At 39.3% G+C, this 21711-nt stretch overlaps 1 protein-coding gene across 1 annotated transcript in view; it reads left to right on the top strand.

Annotated features, from left to right (window-relative positions):
- spon1b (spondin 1b) overlaps window positions 1-21711 on the top strand; it is a 101963-nt gene that overhangs the window by 19500 nt on the left and 60752 nt on the right. The window contains exons 4-6 of the mRNA XM_072386600.1: window positions 9641-9714; window positions 10682-10804; window positions 11911-12059. Of these exons, the coding sequence (XP_072242701.1) occupies window positions 9641-9714; window positions 10682-10804; window positions 11911-12059 (346 nt within the window). The remainder of the gene's footprint in view (window positions 1-9640; window positions 9715-10681; window positions 10805-11910; window positions 12060-21711) is intronic.

The raw sequence follows: 21711 nt of genomic DNA on the forward strand, positions 1-21711 counted from the left end.
GCTCTTCACCTAGTTTGCAGTGTGCTTCTTTTTACTTCCCAGCACTCTGTATGTGCTGTCTGTATGATGTTCCTTGAGGGTGTCAAACACATGCCTCTATGTCTCTCAGCTCATTGCAAGAAGTTCCATACAGATGTCACTGGATTTTTTAGTTCTCTGTTGAACTCATATAGGTTCTTTAAACTGAGTAAAGCCTCTAAGACTTCAGATTTAATAACTTTAAACGCTTGCTATTTCCAAATCAAATATGAAGCAGTAAGTAAAAGCTGCAGTGCTTACAAAGAAAGCATCTTTTTATGAGAAGATCAGCGGGAGAGTTTATTAATATATTACGACTCTTCTTTAAGAAGTATAGGCGAACAAATGTAGCCATATCTACTCCTAACATTAGAGGAATATTTGCTTACTGAGAACTTGATAAGAGGACTGGTTCGCCTCCCATGTCTCAAGTCCACAGACAGCAGCTGGCTTGTTTATCCTGAGATAAAGACTGGAAACAGAGAGGATCTGCCAGCTCTGGTAATAATAACTTTGTGCTCGTCAGTTAAATAGCTTCAATCTGGAAATGTGGAGAAATCACACAAAAGCAAACCAGGCAAGATAAGATGAGAAAAGATGAGATGAGATGAGAAAAGTAAAGATGGGAAATAAATGACTGTCCCAAGATGATGTATAAGCTGCTTGGCTGCTTGTGTTTGTTGTTCAAGGAAATCCACAGAGCACCTCTAAGGTAGACGTGAAGGAGCTAATGTAGGTAGGAATATTGAAGACAATAAAAACATAAACAGTCTTTATGTTTTGTTTATGTGTCCATGTGCAATAATTGTTTGCATCAAAATCTTTGGCGTGTTTTCACTAACAAGAGGCCGAGGCCTGTATTTACTTCAGCTGCTCTGGGTTCCAGGCCTGTGTTAGAGGCATGCCATCAATTTTTAATTGTACAACAAAGAACAAGTAATCAAGTTATGCTAATTACAATAACATTTTATTGCTTTAAAACAAAATCTGGAATGATATATATCAACACATGCGGCTTGCTTCCACACCTGTGAGTTCATATGTGAGTCAAGTGCATTCTATGGAAATTCAGTTATCAGACTCGGTGCCAGGTCACTACCAGCTTGACAAGCTGTTGCTACACGGTTAACTCTTCCTTCACCGTGTCAAATTATGAATCCTTCAGATTTGAATTAGATAGAAACACCCCTGTTTTTACCAAGGCTTTCTGTCTGAGAGATGCACGCACATACAGTATGCTGCAGCTCACAGGACTGATCCAGAGTTGTTCAGAATGTGTTAAACAGCACTGTTGTGTGATAATATGTCAGTCTGACAAATCATTCACATTTGCATAATTGTTAAAATAGTTTGGGGGGTAAATAATATTGCAGTTTCTTTTTTCTCCCTACCTGGCCAGTGTTGGGGGGCTAAGCTTTATTTCTTCTTGTCCAGCCTGCACGAAGCCTCCGGCCATTATAGGAGGCCCAGCTTTTAATTGAATCCTGGCTTTTATATGAGGAAAATACAAGACTCAGTCTGTAAATTGCTAACATTCACCGCAGTTTAATTATGAATGTGAATTGAATGGTTATTGTTGACACCGTAGCTGGGCTGACATTTGGCTTAACCTCTTATTAAAGAGGTTGAGATAAGCTGATTTAATGCAATATTTGTTTACTTCTCGTATTGGCTGCTTGTGTTTGTTGTTCCACATGATATTGTTGAAATAAGGTTGCTGGGTTAATAGGTCGCGATACTTCCTATGGTGATATGGTTTTATAACCAAGACAGAACCAAGAATCTTTAATAATTCATCAATCATTCAAATCTTTCGAAAATTCAAATCTGTTTAACATCTGTATGAAAGATAATGTAGTATTTTGCTATATTTACCTAACAAAAAAGCAATTATGATTCTATTCAATGATTTCTTTTTGGATTTTATAGACCAACATACCAGTTAACAACATGCAGGATTCCACAGTCAGAAGGCATTTGTTGTGCTGCTGCGTAATCTGTGCAAGCCTTCTTCGTGCTGCTCCTTCTGAAACATGGTACAATGTAACTTTTTTCCTCTGAAATGTATTAAGTAAGCCAATATGTGAGCTGAGCACCTGAAAGAAGTCAGCTGTTAAATATACTCGTCAGCTTCTTGGCAAGCAGAACATCTCAGCAGCTTTTAAATAGAGCTCGCTATTGTGCGCTATCCCCGCTTGTCTCAGCTGTTCCTGGCACTTGAACTAACAACAATGTCAAGATACAGTGTGCGGCGTCTCTTCACGAGGAAGGAGCGGTACTGTGAGGGTTGCCCTCCTCCTCCTCAGTTGGCCAAGTTGTTGTCGTGCATCTCACTGAACTAACTAGAAAGAAAATGTGCCCTTAGGCTGAAGGAGCAGCAGCTGCAAAACATCCACAGGCACTGGTGTGGACTGTTGGACTTCCTTTCTACCACATATTCAGCTTCACTGTACTTATTTTGGATTCTTTTTCTTAGTTGTTTCTCCACATAAGTTTTAAACATAGTTAAATGTAATCACTGTAAATAGACTATGAGTCACTTTTAAAAGTTTTGTTAAGTCTTTACCGTCGTCACATCAGTCAGAAAAGAGAAGCTCTGCTCGAGCTTGTTCGCTATGCTGTCGGTTCAGCCCAAATCTGTAGGTCTTTTTTCATTTTATGGCTCCTGTGTGAATTGGAATAAAGAAAAAATCGATTGCCTTGCTGGCAGTGAAGGCAGAGACATTTTCACAACCTCCATCACAAGCTGAAAAGTAGAAAAGCTGTAAAGGGATATCAGATATTTATTACATTTGTAGAATAAATCCCATATACTACACAAGGATGTGTAGATTGACTTCAGTTTTTTAATAAATGCATCAAAATGCCTTCCATGTGTGGCTCCAGTTTCCTCAGGCTCACTCAAAAAAACTGCACATTGTGTTTGCTTTTACAGATTCTCATCCCTCCTGAAGGCCAGCTTTTACAAATGACTGTATAATGTAATTTGTATGTTTACATGCACACAGGTTATAAATAAGCTCAACGTAGGAGGGCAAAGTTATGTTTTTACGTAATCTAAGATTTACCTTTTAACATTGCAGTTTTCACACCATGAAATATCTTAGTTTCATCCCAAAAGCTGTAAAAATGAAGATGCATTTCCTTGTAATGTTATGAAGGATAATGTGTGAGCAACTACACATTTAACAGATACAGTAACGCAGCATGGCATTCGGGATGTGCTGACTTTCTGTGGGAAAATTAAATCCAAGTCTAATATCTACTCATAAGCTGAAATATTTAAGCCTTACTGGCTCCACTGTGTTCTCCAGCTACTTGCTGGTGGCTACCATGTGGATGGTGTGTTACAGCTTCTTCATTTTTTTCAATCTGTCTAATGCACATGTGGTTGATGTGCAGCGATTATGTATAATATCTTTAACCTCACCATGGAGCTGAGGGAGGCCAATCATTCTTAGAAAAGTAAACATGAGTGACATCTGTTGATACACAAACATATGGATATATTATGATTCATTGCCTCTTGTGCTTGTGGTAACTGACCATCCTATTGACTTAAAAAACAGTGTTTTTTAGATTCTCCCACGAGCTGCATAAACTTAAAGCTTCAAAAGGAAACCCACACACAGAGCCTTGAAAAGATCCTCAGACCTCAGTAGATGGAAACATTTGGCACTGAAAAGTTTTGTTTACAACTGCAGACGACATGATAAAAACAAGTTGATTACATTTCTGTTTCATAAGGAAACTGTCAAATCTTCCTACATTGCTGCAATATTGGTGATTCACCCACACAATTTCTGTCCGTTCTCCATCCTCAAAGCCTAATACAGTTCCAAATGACGCATGTTAGGAGGAGCATTTTCAGCGGTAAGCTTTTCATGAATCTGCCTTGTTTTGACTTTTATCTCATGCAAGTGTGAAGCGCCTGTACACGCAAACTCCTCGGGGCTGAGAATGGGCGTGCATGGCTGTGTTTGTACGAGTGCTTTCCACTGCAGGTCATGAAGGCCTTTCTTGTTGTTCTGATGAGCTCAGCCCAAATCTGTACTTTAATCTCTGGAAAATCCTGAAAATTCAAGATATTTTCCACCCAGAGCTGAAATTGACTGGGATGAGAGAAAAGCAAAAAAAAAAAAAAAATGAGCAGAAAGAGGGTTTGGCAGGCTATTTTTCAATCTAAGTTTTGCTGTCCTGGTGATCACTTCTTATCAAGTTTATACTTAAAGTTCTCCCCGTTCTCAATCATTGCCCTCAGGCCATCTGTTCATCATGTTTTCACCCCACTTTGACCTCCAGCTCGTTCATCCCATCAGTATTCTGATGCCATTACTTGGAGGAGTCCAGGGGGAGGAAGAGGCCATTGTTCATCTGCTTGCTCAGTGACAACCGTGAGACTCTAAGGCTGTTTGACAGCAGGACCCAAACTCTTGTCTTGACACAGTCAAATTTCATTGATCACAAGGGTGGATTATTTGGAGGAAGTTCAGTTGTTGGAAACAACTTCTGTTTTACTCTTGAAGTTCCACAAATATGAAATAGAGAAACAAGTTCAGACTGATATGGATCTTTTCTTTCTGTATTGCTTCTGGCTTTTCTCTGCTGTGAAGGATTTTGATCCTTCAGTGTGAATGTCAATCTAATGCAAGGCACAAACTAACCCTTTTAGGGTGATTTGTATGCTATTCACCCCTCCTGACATTCAGAGGAGAAATGTGGTCTGAGACCTCAGTAAGTGTCGGAAGTTCAGCCCAGATAATGCTGCTAGAAAAAGTTCAAATTTTCTCATACTTTCCTTTGCATCCTGTTTAAAAGACCAAGTCTGCTCTGACTGGTCGGCAAAGTGGTCAGAAAAGTGTGCCAAACTACCTGGTACAGAAGCATTATGAAACAGTGTGTCATTGTGATGTTGTTTGAGGACATATTTTTGTAGTCTTCACCACAGTCATAGTCTCGTTATTCATAGTCTGGTTTGTTATTTTTTCCTTAGTCTTGTTATTTATAAATTACAGTTTTGTTCTGTTCGCCATAGTTCTGAGTATTTTGATATACGGCTCAGCTGCGTCCTCTGTTTTTGCCTTGTGCCTCTTTTGTTAATAAATCTCGCTATTTTGGAAATCTGTATCTGGGTCCTCCCTTCCTCGCATCATCGAACCTGACAATTGCCAAGAAACTCTAAACAACTAGCCAACATTAGTGTAACAAAGCTAGCAGCAGTTGGCCAATTTTTAAAAATGACAGTAAAACTTTATTTCCCCCTTAGTTCCTGCTGAAGGGTAAAAGACCTGTATTGATAGTTTTTTTTCACATCCTTTCTGATCCAGACTTCTTTAACCTTCTACTTATATTTTTCTCAAAGCATTGCTAACTTGGCTTGTTAGCATCTTGGTCCAGCTGTAACTCAGGTTGTGGTTCGACTGCTGGCTTCCCCATGGCACATGTCAAAGTGTCCTTGGGCAAGACACTGAACCCCTCGTTGTCTACCGATGCGTCCATCAGTGTATGAATATGTGTGAATACGTAGATGAAAGTACTGTGTAGCCTATATGGACTAAGGCATAGTGTGTGAATAAATGGGTGAATGTGGCATGTAGTGTTAAAGTGCTAGAAAAGTGCTATACATGTACAGTCCATTTACCATTTGTCGCATTAGCCTCCAATTAGTTTACATCTGCTGAAATTCTGCTAGATTATTCCCGATATACACACCACGGGATACATAAGCATCCTACCCTTTTTAGTACGTGGCATTCTGTTTTAGATAAAGAAGCACTAATGGCATTGGTATTTTTTTTTATATTGGAGTGATTGTCACCCTTTTCAATCAGTTAAGAACCTTCAGCTTTAAATGCCAATAAGACTAAACATTTTGCATGTATCACTGTTTGTTCCTACTGACTTATGCATTGCTTTTGTTGTAGCTTTTTTCGAGACAAGGTTCATGGGCAAGTATAGACACTAAACTAAATTGAAGGGGCGGGATGAACTGAACATTTTTAAGTTTACCCTGTTAGCTTCTTTTGGGTTTGTCTTTGCTGTCCGGAGCACATTTTATGTTTTGAGATCTCTGTTGTATGAAGAATCACACATTGCATGTTTTGGAATTGCTTTGTTGGTAGTTTCCCACATTCATCCAAAAAGTATGTTGAAGATACAGCAGGGAGAGTCATCCAAGCCCCCAGAGTACAAAAGGTCAGCAGACGTGTTGCAGAGATGTGGAACATGTAGGACACATTAGGCAGGAGATGCCACTGAAACCTGAGCAGAGTGGAGGCGGTAGTGTGTAGGGACTACGGGAGAAAGCGTTGACACGGCAACTTGGAAAAAGGTGAAAAATGTGTATTTGTAAATAGCAGGATTAGGTTGCAGTGTTGCATGTCATCCCATGAACAAAACTTGTTTTGTTTTGTTGCATAAAATTGCCATTAATGTAAGGAGCTACATTATGTGTAAGACAGAGTGGAGTGGACAATGATAACCTGGGAAATATCAAGTTAGGAACCTCACATAGGTTGCAGAAGTTCTGGATAAATGCATGGAGAACACTTTGTAACCATTTTTACTTCATGCTCATTACTTCCCCCTCAGTGTACAACTTGCTTTGCTCTACACATCTCAAATACTCTCTGCCCTCTTTTAGGTGCAGTGGCAACATCTCTAAACAGCAGTGAATAAACTTGCAAACTCATGAACCAATCAGCTATAACATTATAACCCCAAACAAAAAAACCCCACAAACTATCAAGATACAGTGGTATCTCACACTGAGTGGGATACAAGGTGAACCTTCAGTCGTTGAAGCTGATATTTTGGAAGCACTAAAAATGGTCAAACGTAAGGATTTCAGCAACTTTGGCCAGACATGTGCTGGCCAGACAACTGGATCCACAACTGCAGCTCTTTTATTGGACATTCCTGGTCTGCAGAGGACAGGATGTACCAAAAGGGGTCACAGTGGCAAGAATCAGTTAAATAGTGACAAGTTCATGATTGGCCAATGCTCACTGATGCGTGTCAGAGCGAAGGCTGGATAGAAAAGCTACTGTAACTCAAACTTGTTATAAAGGTTCATACTAGTTGTGACTGAAATGTGTCAGAACACGCAGTGCATCACAGTTTCTTGTGTTATGCGGCTGTGGAGCTGCAGACCGTCTTTAAGTGGGCAAGTGAGCATCACTGGACTATAGAGTCATGTTTTTTTACATCAAGTAGCTGGCACCATGTGTGTCGCTTCTTTGGGACATCAAAGCACTGGAGTGCACTATTGGAAGAAGGCAAGCTGGTGTGGACAGTCTGAGTATCTTGACAATGTTCTGCTGGGAAACCTGGGGTCCTGCCATTAAAGGGAAGGTTACGTTGCTCCCTGCTATATTGGAAAAGTGGTTCAAGAATGATTTGAGGAACACAACAAAAAGGGTATCTACTCAGCATGAGGCTGATGTTCATAATGTTATGGCTGGGCAATGTAGAGGTGTATTGGAGAGAAGATATCTTAAAGGAGGGCAGGCAGTAAGTGCACTCTTACCATAATGGATGACAACAATAATGGATGACTTTGCGTTTGTACAGCTGCTGCTTCTGGCTTTACGCTGCTTCATTGGAATCAGAAAACGGTAGATCCGATATGTTTGTGTTGATCGGCAGGTTTTGAGTGGACGACGATTACGTTCTAGGAGACAGGTAATACTTTTACCTGTATATAATATAATCTTACTTACACTGAATGTGAGATGGTTATGTTAGCCTTTCTTATGAGCTAATGTTAGTCAGCATTTTGTCCCTGCTGGAATCGTCACAAAACCAGTTCTTTGTCATTGGAAACAGAAAACCCGATTCCAAACTAAGCGCTGGCCCCGAACTAGTCCTGGAACCGATTTGGTGGAAAAGGGGTATTGGTGTTATAAATCATTTTAAATTTCGCTCTGGATTTGATGGAGTGATAAATTTACAGTACTTCGGAAATAAAACTGACTGCCATCAACTTTAAAACTATTAGAAAATTTGCTAAAGAATTATCAGGAGCAGCTCAATGATAGTCAGCATATTTCATTTTTGTTTTTCAATTTCATGCCCAAGCAGTCAACCCATGTTGCAGAGTATATTGCACCATTCAGCCTGTGTAAGATTTATAGGAGCAATATACCCGATAACTTCTACTTAATGTTGCCACTCCCTCCTCTGTATTGTTCAGCTCACTTTCATTCTGTTTTATTTCTCTACTGTATGAGTGGAGACATTCGGAGGACTGCTTTTATTTGGAAAAACAACAACAAATGAACAGGTTTGCATGTGTACTGAGTGACAGTGATGGATAGTGTCAGGTTCTCTTCAGTCCACATAATGACCAAATTTACACAGAATAGCGTTCTTTCAGTTGTTTGTTCTGGGTTTTGTTGGAATTATCTTAACCACGCACAGCTTAATTCTGGCCAAGCTTTTCTTTTATGCTGCGTTGGATGATTTTGCTGGCTAATGGTCCAGCTGTGCCAAATGAAATAATTGTACACTTAACTTTAGTGTTGCAGCTATGTGTCCTTTTGGAAATTTAAAGATAAGTACCCTGTGGAGAGTTAGAGCAATTTGAAAGAATGAGGAACAGATCGAATCTCCATATGTGACACAGCCACAGTCAGATAGAGAACGAAAGGTGCCTAAAGTGTGAATTTCAAAGAAAAATTTACTTCGATGGTGTTTTCTCCCAAAGAGCCAGTGTGTATTTCTTCATCTTGAGGTTGATTTGTCTTCGAACACATTTTCAGATCTAGGTTTCTTGATGAAAACATTTGAGGATTCCCGGTCGAGAGAAAAACAACCTGCACTCGGCACAAATTACTTGGTTCTCTTTTTGTGTTTTTGTATCATTATAAATTCACTTAAATAGATGTTTGCAGCAAATGTTATTGCAGGTTTTTTCAGTTATCTTATCTCTGAACAAAAATAGCTTCAAACCTAAGCGTTCCGAGGATATGTGGAATTGGAAGTGAATGAAACTATTGTGCAGTGAAAGATTTTTATACTTTTCATTCTTGTTATTGAAAGTTTAGCAAGGCCACTGGACCTTAGTGTTCCTCCAATAATCTGTTAACCCTGCAAACAGAGAGAGACAGCACACAGTATTAGAGCTCAATCTGTGCCGCAAGAAATGCATTATATCTTTATTGAAGATGATGAATGTAGATATATTGGTAAAACAACACATTTCAACTGGGGGAAGTTTCACTCTTAGCCAATATTAACTCATAAGTTTGAATGTGGCTTATTCTAAAGCCTGTGTAAAGATCTATATTGAGTCCTCTGATCTCCTGCTCTCTCTTCTTCATGTCCGTGGGCAGGGTTGCTCTTATTGCAGCAGGATGATTGTATCATGAGGTGCAGAGAATAGGATGTATTTCCTGTGAAAAAATGTTTACTTGGTGTCCATTATGTAACTTCAGGGAAGCCATTACATTTCCCTCCCACTGAAGATTACATGAACCAGATATTGGGGTGGGGGAGCTCTACAAAATGATCTATTTAATGCACCCTTTTACTTCTCTGACGATACAATTCTGTCTCCTTTTCCTTTTTCATTTTGCTTTTCCTCTACCTTTCTCCCCACCTGCTCTGTCTGTGTCTCCAGGGCGAGTATTGTCCAGAAGAGAATCATCTATTTCCAGGATGACGGCTCTCTCACCGTTCGACTGTGTGAGAAAGGTAATGACAGCTGCCTATGTTCTCCTCTGGTCCCACTTATGCTGCTCATCATTGTAACCTTGACTGCTCATAATACTGCTATTATTCCCTGTTCCAAGCGTCTTTTTTGTTTTATTTCGCTGCCTTTTGGCACAGATTACCTCCTAGTCTTTCATACCTTGTTTAAAAGAAATAGAAGCCAGTAAATCTGGTGTGAAAAACTGTGAGGACAAAAAAAGAACGACTGTCTTGGGAGTCAGTGTGGAATTTGAATATTGCTTTTTTAGGTCATCACAAAGCAGTGCCAAAGCTTTTATGTTGCCTGTGATTTCACCACAGAGAAGAATGTCATACCAGTTTCTGAGAGCTCTCAGCTCCCCAAATAAACACTTTTATAAGACAATAAGGCGACGGAACTCTCTTAGCTGTGATGCGCATATTTACTGTACAATAAAAAATTTCTCAAAACTTAATCTCAGGAGAATTCTACCTTCATAAAATCTTCCTCTCCTTGCCAAAATCCAATTTTCGTGGCCATTATACAAACCAATCAAGCCATCCTGTTTCAAATTGCTGACATAAGTTAGGCACATTCAATATTTGACCCGTCCTGCTTTAACTTAGATGTGAAGAAAGGATTTTTCCATAATAATTTTGTGATTCATAAATATTCAAATAATCGCCTTGACCTGTCTTTGCAAAACATTGGTCCGGGGCAAAATCGGAATATTTATGAGTCTGTGTTAAGGCTAATGTGTCATTTGAATACAGTTTTTTTCCATGGATGCAATTTTCTGACACTCTCACTGAATCCAAATTGTAGTCAATCATTTGGTAATTTATGCAGGTGAGCAGATGAGTTTGTCTGTTAATTCCGAGAACTGTGTTTTCTGTTCTAAATCAGGACTGTGCACCCTTTTCACTCGTCAGTCTTTACATGTGAGTATTTGTTGTTGTGTCTTGATGGTCGCTCCCTGTGTTCCTGCAGAGCGAGTGTTGGGTGAAGCTACAGAAGCACCAGCCATGGAGTGCTGCGCCTGTGGGACAGCCAAGTATAGACTGACCTTTTATGGCAACTGGTCCGAGAAAGTACACCCCAAAGACTATCCACGTGAGTTCAAACCATGAAGTAATGCATGGATGTTTGATGTCAGGTTGATTTTGATGCTTTTGAAGATTTTGAAGCAGCCCATGACATAAGGACAAGCATTCCATCGTGAATCAATCAGCATCCGAAAGGACTTGAAGTCCACTTGCAGTACAGCGTTTTTGTAGTGTTACCAGTTCTGAAAATACAACAGTGGCTCATGGCCGCATGACAGGCTTACATCTTAAAACTAGCAAGATGTCAAAGATCTGGATATAGTTTGTGATCTGAAATAACTTCATAACTTGCATGGATGATCCCAAAAAAGTTGGTTTTGGAAAATGACCTGAAAACTAAAAAATCTTTTCATTGCAACTGACCTGCATGCGAGCAAAGCAAAGATTCAAACAAATAGCCACTTTTTTGCTACTTTGCTTTGATTATTCTGAAATATTTCAACCATTGGGCTTTGGAGAAAGACGGCGCTCTGGATAAACAAAGTCAGACTGATCAAAGTGAAAACATTTCAGTCAGATTTAGCCAATCAGTATGAAAATTATTTTTTCAGGGCAGAAAAATTGGCCTTAGTCATTTCTTTAGTTAAATTTCCATTCATCTGAAAAGAAATGCATTTCCCCACATTAAACATGGGGGGGGGGGGGTCATAGTTTATATACTCGACATAGAAACAAGGTGTTATTACTCATAAACACTTCCTGCACCTTATCAATTAATTGGACAGATGTTCTTGTGTTCTTAACAGAGCTTTTCTGTGAAAGATGTGCATGCATACTATATGAAAAAGCAGGATGGACTGGTTCAGAATGGTTTAAGATTTCATTTATTTACCATGCTGTGTATAAACCCTTAAAATCACAACTCAACAGACACCATTGTTGCTTCTGTCCCAATTTAATATTATGCTAGTTGTATGGATTCTTCTGTTACTTCTTACTCTTTGTAGAAAGATTAACATGCACAAAGTCAGGATAAATATCTGAGGCCAAACTAACAGGCAGTCAGGTTAAAGGAACAATGGGAAGGCTCTGTTTGGTTAATTATTGTTTACTTTTTTATGACCAAAACATCAAATCAATCCTAAATTTCTGCCTTCTGCCACTGTCTTCTAGGACGGGCCAACCACTGGTCTGCTATTATTGGTGCATCCCACTCCAGAAGCTACGTGCTGTGGGAGTATGGAGGCTACGCCAGCGAGGGAGTCCGTCAGGTGGCTGAGCTCGGCTCACCCATCAAGATGGAAGGAGAGATTCGACAAAGGGTAGGATTGACATTAGATGGATGCAGCGTGGGCTCTCTGTCAAAACATTTCTCTATCACCTCTTTTTCAAAGTCTTTCTGTTATCGATCGAACTAAACACTAGTGTCAGTTACGTAAGAATGCGAGAAACAGATATAACCCCAACACAGAATGTAGAAAAAGAGAAAATGTTCTTATGATTTGCAGAAATCGTAAGCCAGAATTGTATTTATGATTGAACATAGAAAACATATCAGATGTTTCAAGTGAGACATTGTACTATTTCATGAAAAATACTAGCTCCTCTTGAATTTGATGGAAATATGTCCCAATAAAAGGGTCGATTACAACTATTTAGATGAATTGGCAACAGGTCAGCAAGATGACGGGGTATAAAAAGAGGTTCAGCAATCTAAAACAGACTGTCTTCATATTGTCGAACAATTTTAGATAATGTTTCTCAACTTAAGAAACATCTACAGTACATGATATCATCAAAATATTCAGAGACTCTGGGGACTTCTCTGAGCAGAAGGGACACAGCTGAAAGTCAATATGGGATGTTCGTTAGCTTCTGGTCCTCAGGCAGCTCTGCATTAAAAAGAGACATGATTCTGTCATGGAAATCGCTGCATGGACTCAGGAACACTTTAAAAAAAATCCTTGTCTGTGAGCATAGTTCACCATGCCAGCCGCAAATTATGTTTTTTTTTTGTGAATGTCTTCTATATTTCATCAACACAATGCTAAAGCGCACACTGCATGTATGCCAACAGCATGGCTCCTTAGTAGAAGAGTCCTGATGCTAGACTGGCCTGCCAGTATTTGGCATGTCATGAAACACAAAATACAAAAAAGAGGACCCAGGACTGTTGCACAGCAGCTCTCCCAAAGGTTCAACAACTGGGCTCCTCAGTTCCCAGATGTTTACAGACTGTTGTTCAAAGACGAGGGGACGCTTCATAGTGGCAAACATAGCCCTGTCCCACCTCTGAGACATCAAATTCGAGATGATTTCATATTTTTTCACAAATCGTTAAATGTCTCACTGTGTTTTACATCAATGAAGTATTGGTTTATGAGATTTACAAATGATTGTATTCTGTTTTTATAAACATTTTACACAGTATCACACAACTTATTTGGAAATGGGATTGTAAGTTACTTCAGTTGTGTTGTACTCAGTTAAAATGTTCATCAATGTATAATGAGGATAGGTGTTGTATTTATTAAGAGTCACACACACACACATTTTCTTCCGTCAAAATGGCAGATGACAAAGGTGCAATACACTTAAACTTCCACATAGGCGAAAGCGTCCATATAGCAGCATGGGACACCCTCATAGTCACAACCTTTCATTGTTATTCTCATTAAAGCAGATGCACTGGACTGGAAATCAGACAACTATAGAGAACATCAGCAAACTTCTTGAGAGTGAACTCACCCTTTAGGGAATCAGATATTTTTGGATGGCTGCTGCTGGATTGCAGGTCGAGGACAGGTCGTGTCTTTGGCTCTTCTTCGTATATATTTGTGTACGTGTGTGTTTGCGCGTGTGTGTTAGAAAATTAAATATAGAGTAGACGGGGGGCGGGGGGTGCGTTACAGGACTTAGTCAATGTCTAAAAACAGATCTTTACATATTCTTACGGCTGGGTGATATGGGAAAAAGTCACAATATTTTATATATTTTTATATCAGTAGATATCGATATATATCAGATCGATAACTTTTAGCATCCACTTGATCCCCTTATTTTCCACTGTGCATATTGGTAGCATCTTTTGCAATACAATAAGCTACTGCATATGTAATATCACAGTGTCTCTTAGATTTTTTGGCATACGGCGCTGGATAAAGCAGACTGTGGTCTTCTGTTGCTGCAGTGAACACTACTCTGTTTCGTGTCGGACTTCAAAAAACAAAAATACCTCCACACCACCGAACTTTTTGGGCCCTTCTTATCAACAATGTCATCAACAATGTTATCCCTTACGCCTTGGGCTGTGTCTTCTGTCATTTCTTCTGAGGGAGCACTCATTCTCTTTTTTTATATGGCTGCAGCAGCACAAACAAACACGCCATGACTAGCTGCTGGCATTACTATTCCAGCCACGTGATTGGTTAAGCGCGGTGCAACTCTCGTTGTCATTGGCTATTCATATTATCTGTCAAAAGATGGACGAATGTAATCTATCGAAAAGTATATCGACCATGTTTCATATCTCTATCGAGGAAAAGTTAGCTATCATTATCGTTTTATCACCCAGCCCTACATATACTTATGCATAATCTGTGGACAAGGGGCTTAGACTTTGGTATCAGAATTTTGACTGTTTCCATTTATTATCGGTTTGTGATACGAGTTGTGCAAGTGGAGTTAGCTTATTTACATGCAGGTGAGATTTGGCCCAAAAACAGAAGGGTTTTGGACGTAGTTGTCAGTCAAACTTTAACCATTCATATTAACAAGACATCTCAAGCATAGCCAGTGAGAAAATATGAGCCTATGTCAAACCTAAAACCCATCCACAGCTGCCTGTATAGGACTCAACTGGTTTGGTGCCATCATCCAGTCCACATGGGTTGCTTGTTTTCTCTGTTTTACTGTGATGATGAAATAGGCCAGTTCACTTTTTGGGCAAAACTTGTGAAGCTTGTCGAAAGAACAGGTTTTTTTTCTTTATCATAATTAGAATTTTAAACAAGATGACAGGATTTATCTGTCGCTAGACTATTCCAGTACACCTTTGTCCTCAGCTGTAAATGCAGGATTATTCTTTCCCTTTTAAAGTTGCCTTTTGCAACTCAAATATTTCTTATATATTTTTAGATCTTGTCCAGATAATCAGAATTACTTAGTAAAAAAAAAACACAAAAAATGTACTGTGGTGATATTTAACTAGAGAAATAAACAGATGGAAATGACTGTAAATGGCAACAGTAATGGGCTGCATTAACTAAGACCTTTTACTGAGAACAAAAGCACATTCACATGCATTATAAAAAAAGACCTCAGATTGTGTTGTTACCTTGTGCTCTTGTCCGTGTATTAAAAGACCTGCCAATCATGTTGGCATATAAAAGGTTATAATGCTGTGTTTTTAGTGACCATTCGGAGCTTTGAGGCTCAGTAATTAGTTCTAGTTTATGTAGTTATACATACTATGATTGATTTTCTTGACACGACCAAAGCCTTATTGATATGTCACGTATGTTGCACAATTGCTCCGGTTTGACGGAAACCTACAGAACATTGAAGTCTCTGTGCCTCCTCTTTCTGCCACACACTGTCTTCGGGTACTGAAAGGTGTGTGTTGGCCATTTGTGAAGGAACAATAGTGTGTTGTTGGTGGGCTGTCACTGCGGTGTGTGCCTGTCAGTTTGGGTTTGGGCTGTTGTGTGCAGACATTATAGGCTGACGGACAGCCCTAACTCCTCTCTTGGCTGGCTCTGCCTGTCTCTGGGACTAACAACTACCCTGACACAATGAAAACTTCAGCCTGTTTCATTGAAAAATGAGATGGCTTGATTGTGCCCTGTAGACTGGAATGTTGGCTATTGAGCTGTTGGATGAAGCAGCTCAATTGTAGACTCTGCGGTGGAATGCCAGCTATCGAGTTGTTGGACTGTAACAGCAAGCCTTGAAATATTTTCTTTAATGTATTAAGGAAAAGCGTCATTAATTTTGTTGAGCATAGCTTAGCCTGCAGGTTCTTCTTCAGATGTGAAGTACGATTCACTTATTTCAGATGTATAGGCATAATCATTTCAACTTGATGCTGTTCTGGTCCTTCTCTCCCAAAAAAGTAATTTCATTACATAAACACCTTCCTCTCTACCTCACAAGCTGAGTGAGCTGCCCATGTGTACTGATGTGTGCAGGACAACAAGTCCTCCATTCAGAAAAAACAAATACGTTGTTTGCTCATCCCCTTAAATATGAACCACTATGGCATCCACAAACCTGCTTTCCTTCGGAGAAAGAGGAGGGAAATATGACTTATTTATGAGCTTTTACACACCAAGTTTTTCCTTTAACAAGCCACAGAGTTCTTAGGAGAAAGAAAGGAAAGAGTGGTAGATGGTGCAGTCATACACAGCTTTGTTATTTTCACTCCTGAGTTTAATTCAGTTAATAACATGACAATAATTTACCAAAACATTTCCTGGTTGGTTGGCAATAAAGCTACTTGGTTAGCATGAGAAAAACATCATATATTATATAAACAAAATATATTCTTTTAACTGCTCTCACTGTTTTCTTAGTTGCTTTGGTTACACATTTACCATTTTGACACTCCACTTGCAGTTGATCTGAAGAACACGAGAGGTTGCATATTCTTTTAACATCACTATAGGTGGTTCTGCCTGCATGAACAGACCCGCTGGGATGTTTTTGGGAGGTAGACAGTCTCTTACAGGACTGGCTGTATGCTGAGGAGCAAAAGAAACTCAGAATACAAAACAGGTTAACTTTTTTCTTTGTCTTTCTCTCGTTTTTGTGTATTTTATTGCATCAAAATGCACATATGGTAAAACGTCAGCTGAGGCTTATTTTATAAAATGAAACTTGCAACTAATTACTTTAATTACAATACTAACATGCTGTATTACTAGCCACAGTACAACAAGAAGGAATCAGAGTGCTGTAACATGTTACAAATAAGTAATGTGTTAGCCCACAACACTGATTATATTGCGCTGAAGATCAGTTTACTGTCATTCATTCTTTATCTACAGGACAGAATAATATTTCAAATGCGGATTTAGGTATATTTCCAGACAGGGGAGCCATTGTTTAAAATGCTTTAATGCATATTTTGAGCAATATTTTTAGTCTTCTGTCATTAGATAAATATTCAAAGTGGCTACAGTGGGATGTTTTGCTGTGTTTTTCACCAAAATAGTGACAGCACATCCTGTACAACCTTCCAGCTGTTTGTGTTTGGCATCAAAACCATCTATACTACAGAGGGCTTTTATATCATGTTAGTTTAATATTAAAAAAGACTACCTGAGACGCTTTATGTTCTGTCTCGAAGTCACATGTGAGCTCCAGAGTCGATAAGTAAATAAATATGGAATAATTCCTTCCGATACAGAATATAGATTAGTTGAACAAAAGCACAAAAAGTATCTGGAAACTATAGAATTACAAAGATCTCCGTCCATGATTTCAGTAAAACAATGAATTTATGTCAAATTCTCCAAGTTTAAATGTAAAATAAATATCCAGTTCAATAAAGCAAACTTTATGTATTGTTTGTGAAACTATGTTCAAATCCTCAGCAGTCTGATCATTAGCTGAAGCATTTTGGACACACATATAAGTGATCTTGAAAGAAAGGGTTGGAGAATATTAGTAACAGAACACCTTTCCAACTGTTAACCGTTGACACTGATCACTCATTCTGTGGGCTTGAGGTGCAGTGTGTGCAGGATGGTTATTCTAAACACACCTCTAATTTCGTAGTGGACTATTCGAAGAGACCCAACATGAAGGTTTTAGCATATCCCTCTCAATCCCCTGACCTAAACATGGTCAAAAATATGTGGAAACACTTTGAAAGGGTACCTAATACATTCTTTTGTTGGAAAATGTGTGAAAATCATCTAAACAAAACATTTAGCCACCTACAAGCTTTACAAGCTGTTATTTTTTCTGAAGGTGGTGAAAGTAATACCCTTTATACCCTTTTTTGTTACTTTATTTGAAAGTTTAGTAACTGTAAAAAAGAAAAAAGCAAGCAATGGTTTTATGTAAATTTTAGACTCAGTCTTTAGTTTGCTATTCGCAGTAATATGCTTTAAAAAGGGGGCTCATATCACTGTATGCAACAGTAAATTCTAGATGTATGTTTCCTTTTTTCCTCTCAAGAATTATTCAAAACCAACACTATAACGTTGCTTGAAACGCTGACAAGAATGTTTCACCTCTAATTTGACAGAGTAGCAGTATTTTTAATTGTTTGAGCGTGTCCTTAAGCGCACACTTTACTTTGCACATAATGCATTTTCCTTCAGCTGTAAGAGAACGCCAGCTATCTCTTCAAGGTTTTAGACACGAGGAACAACGAAACACACACATACATACAAGTAGGCAAAGACATCTTTTCAATTCTCTGAGGTGCCTAAGTTCAGACTGGGTGAACATCAAAAAGGCTGCTGTAAAGGTGGGAAGCCGACATGGGTCAGTAATCCCTGTCTTAGCAGAGAATCCCAACCATCCAGAGGAGCAATCAGCTGTGGTGATGTGTGGACAAAGCCTTCAGACCAGGCTCTCAGGCCGAGTGCTAACCAGCGCTCCGATAACTAACACAGGCCTTAGCCTGCCACAACACAAGCGGACCGGCAGACAGAGACATAGACAGACGCACCAGCAGGCAGGAAATATGAGACCTGACAGCTCTCACTGTAATGATGTGACTACAAGTATGAACATTTCTCAGATAAGAGATTCTTTGGAAAGCATTGCATACAGCAGGAGCACGTCATATCAGAAAGTCACGCAGCAGAATTTAATAACCTGTGAGAAAACACACACAGGTGTTGTCTGGAAGCTAATATTTATATTCTGAATAGATGTTGACACAACAGCCAGCCCCATCTCACCGGTGTAAACCAAGAGAGAACCACAAAGAACGTGTGCATGTTTGCTTCTGCATTAATTCCTTGCCTGAATCGTGACCTAAAATCATTCATCTCCTGCTTGTTGATTTAACTTGATCTTGGCCAATATGCCATCCATCAGACACTCCCTGCTAAGCATGTGAGCACAAAGTCCCACTGGACACAGCCCAACATGCATGAACCTGTGGAAAATATGCATGATTAAGTAAAAAAAAAAAGCTCCAGGCGTACATCAGTTAATTCTGCAGCACGCACTGTCCAATGCTGCATACCAGCTAAGCATCACAGGTCAGACTGTCTTATGATGTGATCAAACTAAATGTTTACACCACTGACTTTGGGTTATTCGGCAACGGGTTCAAACGTGCCAACAACCTCCAGCGTTTTAGGCTGGAGATTCAAAGCCCAGAGTTTAAAGTATTTAAAGCATTTTGGTTTTGGTTTTATCAGAAGTTTAAATGATTTTGAATTGATTTTAGAAATCCATACAGCAGATGGAAGCTACTCTCAGTGATACAGTAAGCTTTCCATCTTGTTTTATGTACAGAGCACTCCCTCCCCTTGGTTTTTATGAAAGGCAGAGCTAACAACCTTAGCACACTTCGTGACTTTGCCAGGTTTAGTGACTTATTTGACCCATTCAGCACCTTTTTTCAGAGCAGGAGAGTCAGGTCTCTCTCACTTTATGAAGTAGCACTCCTTATCAGCTTAAACCTGAGCAGTGCTAAGAAATTATCTGTGACTTCTAGCTTTCACTCTGAGTGATCATTGTACATATAAGTATAAGAATGGCTGATGTCTTTAACCTATGCGGATCAGGATTTTTCATCAGAGCATAGGATTTGCATGGAAAAGTCCTGCTGCTTAACATGTTGTCTTAATAGTTGTCTTAATGGTTGACACTACCAGACTCGTTTTGCCGTTTGACATAATAAACATACGCTACACATGAATGGAAAGAATATGAGAGGCAAACAGACGTAAAAGGCATAATGGAAATGTGACATGGCATCTTGAATATAGTAATTAGTGTAGAACATTATCCTGTGACATTTAGATACACCTCTATCTGGCTTTAGTTGTTTTTTGTTGGAAATAGGGGGCGACTACCACAGAGGATTGTTTGCATAAGGATATAAAAGCGGTATAAATCTTTTATCTAATTTGAAATGAAGAATTCTTTAAAGTTATTCTCCTTGAAACTGAACCAGTCAGATTAAGGCTTTGTGTTAAAAAGCTCTCTAAAACCTGAGTGAAAACCTTAAAGAGTCTTTTAACAGCTTTTATTTCTCAGCTTCGAAAGAATCCAGAGACACGAGAAATATTCATTTGAGACTTTAAAACTTTTAAACCAAATTATCGACCTTATCCTTGTGTTTATCAATATGTTGGTTTGGTTTGTATGGAGTGAAAGGTTAAAAGCATGCATATGTTGCATCAGGTCTGGGTTAAGGCTGATTTCAGGAACATGTAGAGTGCTGAGGCAGACCATAGACTGTATATAAAAGCTGAAACATAGTGTGAAAATTTGTTTTCATTGGACTCCCATTAAAATAAAGTGTGAAGTAGTCATTATGTCGTCATTAACTGAATTTTCCACTTAACTCAAGTATGCTTCTGGACCTTTTGGAATCAATTCAATTTACATTTATTTTCTTTTATATGCGGTTCAGTGTCTTGTCCAAGAAGTGTCTGAGCAGGGGAAAGCTTGATAAACAACCACTTTACCTCCCCAGCTGCAGCTGTCTAATTCCAAAATTATAGGTCTGACGAAGACGTATTTTTGTGAAATGTCCACCCTCTTTCTTTTCATTTGTTCACTTCTTGCTCTAAAACACTAGCGGCCAGTGATGGGAATCATTGTTCTTTTCACTCATCCAGATCATTTGGCTAAGCTCAGCAAAGAGGCAGCTCTTTCAGCTCCCAAATGGTCATTAACTTAGTCCCCTCTGGACTTCAGTTTAAAAACTTGAGCCGAAATTGACGTCACAGAAGTGTGTGCTCAGGATGCTTTGCTATTCTTTCAGATGGTTGTGAACTTCTGGAATTATGTAGCTTTATGTTTAATTATGTAGCTCATATTTGGATGAGCTTCAGGAAAAGTGTGCAAGCAGCCCAGTGGCGTGCACAGACCTTCTGAAGGGCAGGGGCATAAAGAAAAAAAAAGGGCACATATAGCGCACCACAACAAAACACGTGCTAAAGTGCCCTCTACAGTGGTGGCGTTTTGGCTCCCAAGAGGGCAACCGAATATAAGCTGCACCCACTCATTTTAAAAAGAAAATCCGTTTTGTCCTTGTAGAGCCTTGTTAGCCTGATTCTTTCATTGGAAGCCCAAGAACAAGCTGGAGAAATCTTAAGTTAAACAAAGTATTTATTAGTGGTCACAAGTAAAGTATATTGCAGCGCTGGACTCGGAGTGACAGAGCTCTCGCAGGAAATCCGTCAGCCCGAGCCCCGATATCCGGAAACATTTCATATTTATGCTCACCTTTATCTCACAGAGGTTGTACTTACACTTGACAGAGTATGATTGGCCAGTGTTTAGTGACATGAGCAGGCCAACCACTGTCCTCGTCGTGTTCTTTGGATGTGATAAACAACGTGTGTGTGTTGTTTTAAGCATTTATCTAGTGTACCAGACCTATCTGACCCAATAGAGAAGCTTCTTCTGTCCCAGTTATTTAGTCCAGTTATGCTATTTTAAAGTCTTGGACCATTTAAGGTCATCTGTTGTGTAGTATGAGCAGAGTGGACAAGTACAAAGTAGAAACATAGATTGTTTAGTGAAATACAGAATATGAATACATAACGTCTAAGAACAAAGCCGCACCGGATTACCTCTGAAAGCTTTTGTCGTCTTTTTGCATAGACTCAGTTCTTCATGTTGGCGCCTGCACCGTCTCACCAAAGATTACGTGCAGCAGCTCTGTTTCCTTCTTCAACAGCCAGATTGATCGCCTTTAATTTAAAAGCTGCATCATATGCATTTCTTCGTTTGTTTTCCATGTTGAGGGTGACCGATTTATAATAATTT

The sequence above is a fragment of the Leuresthes tenuis genome, unplaced genomic scaffold (genome assembly GCF_036924035.1).
Source record: "Leuresthes tenuis unplaced genomic scaffold, fLeuTen1.0.hap1 SCAF_5, whole genome shotgun sequence".
Classification (NCBI taxonomy): Eukaryota; Metazoa; Chordata; class Actinopteri; order Atheriniformes; family Atherinopsidae; genus Leuresthes; species Leuresthes tenuis.